The sequence below is a fragment of the Urocitellus parryii genome, chromosome 5, assembly GCF_045843805.1.
Source record: "Urocitellus parryii isolate mUroPar1 chromosome 5, mUroPar1.hap1, whole genome shotgun sequence".
NCBI classification, from domain to species: domain Eukaryota; kingdom Metazoa; phylum Chordata; class Mammalia; order Rodentia; family Sciuridae; genus Urocitellus; species Urocitellus parryii.
Genome location: NC_135535.1, coordinates 157,433,607 through 157,444,655, shown reverse-complemented (window position 1 = coordinate 157,444,655; position 11,049 = coordinate 157,433,607). Strand labels below are relative to the sequence as shown.

Below are 11,049 nucleotides of genomic sequence, written 5' to 3'. Positions count from 1 at the left end.
AGCTCCCTCTGACTCAGGGTAGAAATACAGTAAGAACAGGGAATCAGTTTGATTTGCTAAAGCCACTGACTTCTGGGGTTGTTTGTTACTACAGTGTACCACAGCCTGACCTGACTGATACAATAAATTTAATCCACAATGGTAGAATTCATAAGCTGGATGCAGCCCACAAGTGGGTTTGTGTGTGTGTGTGTGTGTGTGTGTGTGTGTGTGTGTGTGTGTAGGGGGAGGGGGTTTGTTGTTGTTTGTTTTTAAGATGTTGGGGCAGGACCTTGTGCAAGCTAGGCAAGTGCTCCACCACAGTTATACCCCCAGCTCCACCCATGGGTTTTGCTTGATCCATTAAATGTTGTGTTACAAAATTGAATCCAGATGCCTGGCTTCCATTAAAAAAAAAAAAAAAAAAAAAAAAAAGCCCTAAGATCTGGTAAACGTTGGCCACATTCTCTCATGGCAGCCATTTGCTCTATCCACTTACAGGTGACATAAGTTCCCCATGGTGTATTGTTCACTTGCCTCTTTTGCATTACCTGACCCCATAGACATTTAGGACCAGTTCTTGGTGCTCTGTTCAAGACTCTAAAGGGTTCACTGATGTTCAGGAGCCCCACAGCCTTGGCTCTGCCACCTGCATCAGTTTCCAAGAACCACACAGGTTTTGCTCAGCCCCTTCCTCTCCCATCATGCCCTTCCAATCTCCCGCTGGCTGCCCGATGCCCAGTCTCCCATGACCTGCACAGGCCTGGCCCCTCCATCCCCTCTCTGTTGGAGACCTGTCATTCACAATATTCCAACCTGATACAGCCCCTGATTTGAAAAGCTCATCTTGTAGAAGGAGACACTTCTACACTCAGGACCTACTCCCAGGTCCCCCTGTGCCAGGCTGAGTTTGAGGGCCATACAGAACACAGCCTCTGGGACTCCATTATTGAGCAGTAGAATGAGCTCTGGGTTCTGACCTGGCCTCTCTCACCGTGTAAACTTGGATAAGTCACACTTCCTCTCTGAGCCTCTAGTCCCAATCATTGGTCAGCTGAGGGTTTGGGACAACCTGCTGGAGAAGATCTCAGCACTAATCCTCAGGCTCTTGATATTTCTTACAACACTTGGCACTTGGGGGTTTGTTGATTTCAATTCACCATGTAAAGGACTGTAGGAATTAATTCCCATGTTCTTCAAGAGCTTTTATGGCAGGTGGATGAGAATCTCGCCTTCTGTGTGTTCATCTTATTTGCAGGATGACTTTCCAATGTATGTTCTGTACAACTAAATAGTCACCCCAACTCTTCATGGTAATGAATTCATGGGGCAAGAGCAGATAGGACCTCCTGAGCTCATCCAGTCCATCCCACTGCCTCCAAGTAGGCTGCTGACCATTTCAAGACAGAGAATAGGTTTCTACAGACAGGATTCAACCTCATCTAAGAAGACACTACTCATTTATTCACTGGGAGTGATCTAGTCATAAATAGCCAAAATCCCTGATTTTCCAAATTAAGCCACTTCCCTTGGGTCTAATCTTTGAGACTGTGGGGAACAGCTGGCCACCACCTTCCTATAATGATCCTTCATAAACATTTATGGCACAAAGGTAAGATATACCCAATTGACCCAGGCCATCTTGATATGTGGGCAATGGCACTGACAGGACTTGATTTGTAGTTTCCTGTGCAGATAGAAGCTCTGCAAAAACACTCTTCCTTCTATACTTGCATCTGCAACATCTACCCCACCCAGCAAATGAGCTCATATGCTGGGAGCCTCTGAACCCACTGTGACTTCTGGTAGGAAAAAAATGAATGGGCCATATGTACACACCATCAGCCAGCTTCCTCAATTAGCCTGCACCTTGCCCTAAATAAGCTCACAAGTGGGACCCACCATGTAACCCAGCACCAGGGTAGATGGGACATGGATTCCAGATCAGAAGACCAATTCTTATTTCCACCCCACTATACAAGTCAAGTGCCCCTGGGTAAGTCATACCACCTCTTGTAAGCCTCAGATTCTCTATCTGAAAAAAACAAGATGCTCATCTCTCACCAGGATGCCTTTTCCCAGTTAGATAAAAGAATATGCTGACCAAATGTAAACCTGGATCCTTTCTCTGGATGACACTGTGACAGTATTTGCAGAGTCCTAAATGGGTTGCAGAAAGAGTGCAAGAAGAACCACCTGTTAGGACTACCGGATACACTCACCTTCACTTTCTGCTGCAAATATTTTGGGTGGTATGGTTACAACGTACATATCATGTTTATTCATAAGTGTCTGAGCAATTGCTACTTGCTGTTGCTGATGACAGGAATCCTAATCACCTAAGCTCTGTGAGGTAGGTACTCTATTATCACCCCCTTTGAGAGGTGAGAAAACAAAGCTGTCTTCAGAGAGGCTGAGCCAATAGGCCAAGGTTAAACAGCTAATAGGTGGAAAAGTCCAAATTGGCTGCCTGGCTCAAAATCCTCTTTTCCATGCCTTTCTGTTGCCAGGTATAAACATATCCCTATGATTTACAAACAAGCCATACTCTTCATATGGTTTATACACTACAGGATACATTAGGAATCATGAAGAACTAACACATTTTGAAGGGTGTGTGCACAAAATGGTTTTCAGATAGGGCTCCATCATCCAAAAATAGGGAGCATGGACTTTTAAAGTCTAAAAAATGAGAAATATGAGGCTTATTTCCCCCAGCAGTGCTAGGACTTACCAGGCAGATGCCACACAGAGCATGAGATTTAAGAAAGCTCTCACTCTCAAGGTTCCACAAACTCGGACCCTCCTGGGGGGTGGACAGGGGGTACTGACAAGTAGAAAAGAGAAGTTCAAGTGTACTCCAAAGGAAGGGGAAGTTATTTATCACTCCAAAATACTTATTCCCCTAAAGCCCCAACTGAGATTTTCCCACCTCCAAAGGTCTCCAAAGGGTGACTGCGTGGAGATCCTGGGGTGGGCCATGGGTTAGGGCCAGGGGAGTGACAGAATGAAGATTCCCTGTCAGGTAGATGGAGTGGACACAGGGAAACTGAGTTCTAGTTTTATCTCCAGGCCATGACTTTGAGCCTTAGACAGGTCATTTGTTAAATGGGAATTTTTAAAAATTCCTTTTCTGGTTCTCCCTCACAGGTTATACGAGTGTGTTAGAAGATGATCCACCTCCTTTAAATTTTCATATAAATATCAGTGTCACTAATTACTGTGTAGAAAACTATTTTATGGCTTTTCCACTGAGCTAGTTTGGAATTAATTCTTGGACCATCCTTCCTGCCTTCCCAGCCTGATACCTGGAGGGAGGGACCCACAGGAGAGATGTGAATAGATTCCTGCTCAACTTAACTCCAAACTATTTTTTATTTTATTTATTTATTTTTATTTTATTTTATTTTATTGTGGTGCTGGGGATCAAACCCAGGGCCTGGTGCATGTAAGGCAAGCACTCTACCAACTGAGCTATATCTCCAGCCCCTTTACCTCCAAACTCATAGCAATCCTGACACACTCTGCTACTTAAACATATTCCCCAACAGGGTGAGTTGTAAGAAGGAGTCAAGGTTGGAGAACTGAGGAGCAGCCAGGCAGAGAATTCATCTGTCACCACAAGCCTGACTTCTAAAGAGCCATTCCCAAAGGACAATGTCTCCTTCCTTGGGCCAATGGACTTTAGAATGTAGAGAATACATTCAGGAAAATAAACACACACACAATAAATAAAGACAATTTGTTTAAGGCCCAGGAAGACTGCCCCTCACTTTAGAAATGAGAACTGATCCAAGCTCACAGACAGTGGACAGCATACTTCTCCAGAAACACGCAGGCCCAGAGAGAGGAAGGGACTCAAGAGCCACACAGAGCCACATTCCCAGCTCCACCACAACCCTGGAAGATAGGAAGCTCTGAAAAGCTGATGACAGCAGGCTTGCCTGACCTGTCACTGAGCCCCAGAGTTGCATTTGCCCCAAGCCCTGAAAGGTGGAGAGCACAGGGAATGGTTTCTAAATGGTTCCAGGGCCAAACCTACCTTTCCCCACTACCATCACTGCCCTGGCACTTCCACTGCTGATAAAAGATTCACTATCCAGAAACTCAGATGGAGGGGGGGGGCGGGGACTGTTGCAGGAGGAGGAGGGTTTCCTTCACTCACAGTGGAAGACCCAAAATTCCAAGACTTGGAATTTTGCAAACCTAAAAAGAAAATTACATTACACACACATACACACACACACACACACACACACACACACACACACACACACACAGCTTTCTCCTTGACTAGATGGGAAAATGAGGCGTACAGAGGTGAAACTATTTCTGCTTGCTCACAATGGCACAGGTATAAGTGTCGGAGCCGGCCTCCTGTCTAGGCCAACACACACACCACACTCTTCCCACCATATTTTGACACTACAGCGAGCTCCAAAGTTTAAACACAACCGACTAGGGAGACTAGTGGGCAGAAGTGTGCGAAATGATTTCTCAGGGTACAGGACCGCCCCTACAGCTCCTGGTTGCACGCTAATTTTGGCAATCCCCGGAGGACCAAGAGGTCCTCTCCAGAGTTCAGAAGCCCAGAAGTCAAGCGAGGACAGGAGGTCAGGCAATGTCCAGCGGGCACCTCCGGACCCCGTGGCCCTCTCAGCTCTTCCCAGGAGCCTCCTTCCCCTCAGTCTTGGGTGCACTGCCAAGCGCTCTGTTAGCTGCGGGCGCAGCGTGCCACCGCCCCAGAGATCAAGCACCAAGTTCGAGGCTTCTGGAGGTGGCCTCCCTCCGCTCCGGCTTCCGTTGTTTATTTCTTTCTGGGGAGGGAAAATCACACAGGCTGTTTATTTCCCCAGCCTGGACCAGGCGCAAAGCGGGACATATGGGCTTCTTGCGCTCCGCATCTGTGCCATCAGTTGCGTTTTCTGTGGACGCTTGCGGGTGTGTGTGTGTGTGTGTGTGTGTGTGTGTGTGTGTATGTATGTGTGTGTGCACGCACGCGCGTGCTTGAGGCCAGGGCCGGGAACAAATGTGCATCTGTTAAAATTGACAATAAAGTCCCACAGCAAAGCTGCCAAGATTGGGGCGGCGGGTGGGAGCGGAAGACAGAGGGGGTGGGGGAGATCTAGAGTCTCAAAAGGAGAGGCCAAAGCTTCTGGCCCAGGTATTATGTCGCGAGAAGGTGAGGAGAGCAGCTGCTCCTTCTCGCGGGTGTCTATGGGAGCGAGGATGCATGTGTCCTTGTGAAGAGCACACACCGATCTGCTCAACATATGTCGCCACAAATCACAGTATCTCTCCCTCTTCCCACCCCCCACTCCCCGCGCAGCTCCTGACTCAGCGCAGAGCAGAGAGAGGCGCTGAGAAGAGGGGCCGTTTCAACAGGTGTCTTCGTGCGTAATGCACCTTTTCACGCATTCACGTCTCCGCCGCCGGCAGCAATAATGTGAACACTTTGTCTCCAGGCGCTGCGCGCGAGCTGCGGACGCCCTTGGGAGGCGGTCTTAGGCAGGGAGGGGGATCTGGAAATAAAGACCTCGGGCGCTCCTGAGCGTCCGGACCCTCTCCACCCTTTGTTCTCAGACTCCCTGGGCCAGAGCTCCCTCGTGCGCCCTGGGGGGTAGCATATGGCGCCCTCTCACCTACCCAAGAAAAAGAACCAGCCACCCATTCAAGAGCGCACGAGGTCCCTGAGCCTGGGGAGGGGGAATCACCGAGGGAATGGCTTCTCTCCTAAAACCGGTGAAGACCCCGCCTTATCGCTCCCCACCCAACCTCCGTGGTCCCCTCAGCTGGCACAGCAGCCGTTGAATGGGGAGCAGCGCGCTGGGCAGCACCAGCCTGCGGAAGCGCCCCAGATCCTGGCAGATGAAATATGGGGCTAGTGAGCCCCTGGAGACCATATGTTTTCAATAAAAGAAGACAAATAGGACCGAGATAGGCCTTGCAGCCAACCTGTTATAAATGAGTGGCAATTGGGCCAATGTACACGGGGGCAGGGCCCCCGGGGGGGAGGCCAGCTTGGTGCCAAATCCATGTGTCAGCTTCTGGGACAGGTGTGCCCAGGGGCCAGGGGCCAGGTCTCCCCTCTCCGGGTTTATCACTGCAAAGGTAATATTGTGCTAACTATGGGTAAACAGTCATTGTGAAAACCAGGGAGAGTTTATCAGAGGCGAACTAGTTGGGGGGTGGCTTAACAATAAAGTTGTCCGCCTTGGGAGCAGGTGACGGCTGGCTGCGCCGACTCCCGCGGTAGATGTTTTCCAAAGCACTCCACTTTACAATCTCTTGTAATTATTTATTAAACGAAATCTATTTATTATTATTTTAGCAAACACTGGAGACAGGTGGGGCTTTCTTTTCGTCCTCTCCTTTTGTTTGAAGGGCTGTTTGAAGTGGCCAGTCTCGGCCCGGGCAGCTCGCTCGCCAGATTTTTGTCTTCCCCTCTTTCAGTGCCGAAGCGAAGGCGAGAGAAAGAAGGCCCCCTCCTCTGGCAAGCCATTAGCTATTCAGCTTCTCGTGGCCCCTACTCCTCACCCCATTCTCAAAGAGCCCCCAGGCAATGCTAAGATTCCCCCCGCCGACAGGAAGGCGGCAGGGCCAGCCGCTGCCTTCCTTCTTTTCCAATCTGCCCTCGGTCTCCAGGCGCCTGGCTGTCCCTCTCTCCTAGACCCCCTCAATCTCCAGGCAAGCCTAGGTCTCAGAAGGTCGAGGGGTACGGGGGTCCTGAAGGCCTTAGAGGCAGTGGATTACTGGGGGTTGTGGGAACAGATTCTGTTCCCAATGGGAAGAGCGATGTTACCAACCCAACCAGCGCGCATCGGCGTAGTTACCGCCTGCGCCTCAGCACTCTGCGGTGCAGGAATTAACTTTGGAGAGGGGTCTGTGAGTCCCCTGCAGCTGAGAGAAAGGGTATGGACCCTTAACCTCGAACCCCCCGGAGACTTGTGGACATCCAGCTCGGCTTCCTGGCCAGAGAAAGAGCTGGTAGGGTGTCCTTTGGTCCCTCAAGCGCCGCTGCTGGAGCAGCTGCGCTCCTGGCCCTGACTGCTTTTTACGCAAAGCAAGAGCGGTGGCAGCCTGAAAGCCCTGGAGAGCCCTGAGCCAAAGGGGTTTGAGGAGTCTGGATAAGAATTTCCAAACAGGTCCCAGAATTCTCTACCCATCGACATCTTGGCTAGAATCCTCAGAACTTTGCCTGGCTCATGAAGCTTGCTCTGGGCTCTGATCAGTATCCTGTCTTTCAAGGCAGGCGCCAGCCAGATTCCATCCCTATCTGAGATCCATTTCTAGATGAGGGTCCCTGTGGGTTGCTCTTCAGACCCCTGCTGGTAACCACCAGGGCACTTGGATCCCTCCTGGCTAGGGCTCCCTCAACAGAGCCTGACAGGGTCCCAGGACCCCTATAGAAGTATGCTTTGAGAATCCTTCCCCAGTTCCTTATTTGAAGATGTCTAAATCAAGCAAGGCTAGGATATGGGACAGAAAAGTGGAAAGCTGGAGCATAAGTGGAGCTGGCTCTCCTTGACTGGGAGGGACACTGGACCATTATTCCTTTTCTTATCTAATCCTGTCATTCCTGCCAGACTCAGGACATCCTCTATTTTCTGCATTTCAGTGTCTCTTATTTCCCTCCAAATCAAGGACATGGAAAAAAGTGCAGGGGGGAAATCTAGGTCTAGGAGTCTTAGGATCTGAATTCCATGTGATTTAACAGAATTACATTGTGTGACCTTGAGCAAGTCACTTTCCCTCTCTGGGCCTTGACTTTTCCATCTGTAAAGCAGGTCTCCAGTTTGGTTCTTAAGACTAGAAGACAAGTTTGTAGCTAGTCCCAGCCTAAGGAAGGAGCTGCAAACAGAATGTGAAGCCCGAGTCCTATGCACAGGAAAGTCTTTGTTGGTCCTGACCTTGACCCCAGACTTCATTTTTCCGGAAACAGGAAGGGACCCCCGCTGCTCACGGCTGAGATAGGAAGGACCTCGACCCCACCCCCACCCAATCCTAGAGCTCCCTCTAGCTGGCTCCTATGCATATCATCCTATGCCTAGGAGAAAATTTTGCCCCCAAGCAGCCTGGGCAGTGAGAGGCCATCACTAGGGCAGACCTACCTCGTTCCCTCGCCCCATTGCCTTAGTCTCCCATCCCGGGGGTCTGGCCCCTGCTGCAGTTTCCGGGAGGCTCTGAGCATCTGGGACTGCTAGAAAGCGAAGACTTTGCTGCTACAAAGCCAAGACTTTGCTGCAACCGAGATTTAATCCCGACCTCGGCTTCCTTCCCAAAGCACATCCCGGACAAGAGAGAGGAGCGGAAGCCGCAACCCCTCACCCTGAGTGACCGGAAGCAGAAGACCACGGGGTGTCCGACGCGGGGACAAGAGGGAGGGGCAGCAGAAAAAGGACAGATGCTACCTTCAGACTCACTTTGGAAACGTTTCCAGGCAGCGCTAAGACGAGGAAACCTGGGACCTCGGAGAGTCCTGGCCCTGTGCTGGCTGCCCGATTCCTAAGTGATGCCGAGCAGAGGGCAGGACCAGGTGAAGCTGGCAGCCCATTTCGCGCTTGTGATTGGACCAGAAGACGAAGGGGGAAAGAGTAGATTCACTTGCCTCTCACAGAACCAGCGCACCCTGGGGGTTCAAAAGACAAAACGCTGGCTAAGAACTCCAGGCCCCCTCCTGACCTTTTCAAACCTCCCCACCTATGCCCCGGCCTCAGTGCTTGCCAGGATACTAACCATGAGTGGTCGTGCTGGAATGCCCCCTCTGGAACCCCACCACAACCATCTTCTGGGATAGGATCTGGGATGGGGATAGGGTGGGATTCTAAGCCTCTGTCTGGACACTGATTGACATCTCCAGGCAAGTTAACTGTGGAAGGGCTTGGACACCCCAAGGCGAAGGTCTCTGAATTAAAGGGACATAAGCAGGATTTCTCCCGTAGGTCACTCCTGTCCTTCCTCCCTGGATGGAGAGGGTCGGTGAAACACTGTCCCAAGAGTACTTCCTAACCTGACCCGTAGCGCAGAAGAGCCGGGTGGTATTTAGAATTAGTGGGCGCTCCTCCGAGCTGCTAGTCAGGACACCACACCTGGCTCCTTATTCTACCTATGCAACTATCACGCCAGTTGAGAAGCAAGCTACCTTCTTCTCTGAGTCTAAATTTCCCGTGTGTAATACTCAGAGATTGGCCTTCCCTACGGCCTCCCCAAAGTCCCTATAGGGAACCAAGACTGCGTTTGGACAGATGCCAGGGAAAGAAGGGAAGGGGCAAAGCGGTCTGAAGCCGCCAGACGGGAGCCAGACGAAGTTCTTCTCACTGGGCGAGGCTCTTTGAGGAACCGAGAGTTGCTGGGACCGAGCCCGCGGGAGAGAGCAAACAGAGCGGCGCTCCCCTCCCCCGACCCCGGCCCTTTGTCCGGAATCCAGCTGTGCCCCGCGGGGGAGGAGCGGGCTCGCGTGGTGCGGCCTCGGGACCCCAGCGCTGATTGGCCGGTGGCGCGGGCAGCAGCCCGGCAGGCACGCTCCTGGCCCGGGCCTAGCAGATAAAGCGTGCCAAGGGGCACACGACTTGTGGTTCAGGGAATCCCTGCCGTCTCTGCGCCGTGAGGAGAGAAACGACCGAGGTCCAGGACCCCCTTGGAGCTTTTCTTCTCTTGAGGCAACTCCCAGACAGTGGCGCCAGCAGCTCAGCAAAACTTGGGAGCGAAGGGGCCACCTCAGCTCCCCCACTGCTCTCTGAGGTTCACTGCTCTCTAACCTTTTGCGCCAGGAAAACTAGGTAACGCTCGGAGACGGCCAAGGGGCCAGCAAGGGATAAGGGGCCCTTTGATCCTGCGGAGGGGGCGGTTCATCCTCGTTTACCCCCGCCCCACCTGACCTTAGAATAGGGAACTGCCCGGGCTATTGACCCAAGCTCACCCTTCTCTCTTACCCCGCCACAGGATGGCGCCTCATCCTTTGGGTGCACCCACTATCCAAGTGGCCCACGAGATCCAGCAGCCCTTCCCTGGAGTCTCAGATAACGTGGGGCCCTGCGCCGCGTCCGCCCCACCTAGCCCCACTCGCATGCCCCAAAATTGCTCCGAGGCAGAAGCGGGTGCCTGCCCAGGCGCAGCTAAGAAGCTCAGGGCACGGCGAGGAGGGCGCAGCCGGCCAAAGAGCGAGTTGGCGCTGAGCAAGCAGAGACGGAGTCGGCGCAAGAAGGCAAACGATCGGGAGCGCAATCGGATGCACAATCTCAACTCGGCGCTTGACGCGTTGCGCGGCGTCCTGCCCACCTTCCCGGACGATGCGAAGCTCACCAAGATCGAGACGCTGCGTTTCGCCCACAATTACATCTGGGCTCTGACTCAAACTCTGCGCATTGCGGACCACAGCTTCTACGGGCCAGACCCTCCCGCACCGCCCTGTGGGGAGCTGGGCAGCCCGGACAGCGGCTCCTCTGGGGACTGGGGCTCCCTCTACTCTCCAGTTTCCCAAGCTGGCAGCCTGAGCCCAGCCACTTCCCTGGAAGAGCGCCCCGGGCTGCGGGGGCCCACCTCCCCCGCTTGCCTGCGCCCGGGCACCCTGGCATTCTCAGACTTCCTGTGAAGGGTTCTGTGGGTCTCTGGGCCATAGTTTTCAAAGCCAGGGAGGGAGGGAGGGAGTCAGAGCCGCCGGGGGTGGGCGGTGACCTTCAAGCGCTTACTCCTCCTGTCTCTCACTGGCTGACCCCTGGGCCTCTGGTCCGCAGACTGGGTTCAATCAAGCTGGCTGCAGCTCACGCAAACCTTGGGGCGCGAAGCGGGCATTGCTAGCTGCGCGTATTTTAGGCCTCTTGTCTACGGTCACCCCAAAACTCATTCAAAGAAGACGAGCGTGGTAGCACTACACAACCTGAGACACTCACAATCTGGTCACCCTTCACTAATTCAAGTCTGTTTGTCTGCCTTTCCGTCTGTCTCCTACCACCCTCCTACAATGCGATTTAATCCAATGTTTGGTCTCAGTGCTTGGTCCCTCATCCGGCTCCAAAGACGCTGCTGACTTTCCCTATTCTAAGTCCGAGGTTTCGGGACGCTCCATTCTGC

The 11,049-nt window shown here is 52.5% G+C and overlaps 1 protein-coding gene across 1 annotated transcript; it reads left to right on the top strand.

Annotated features, from left to right (window-relative positions):
- Positions 1-9,922: 9,922 nt before the first annotated feature.
- Neurog3 (neurogenin 3) lies at positions 9,923-10,570 on the top strand. The gene has a single exon (XM_026394613.2). It carries the CDS (start codon positions 9,923-9,925, stop codon positions 10,568-10,570), a length of 648 nt encoding a protein of 215 aa, XP_026250398.2.
- Positions 10,571-11,049: the final 479 nt, after the last annotated feature.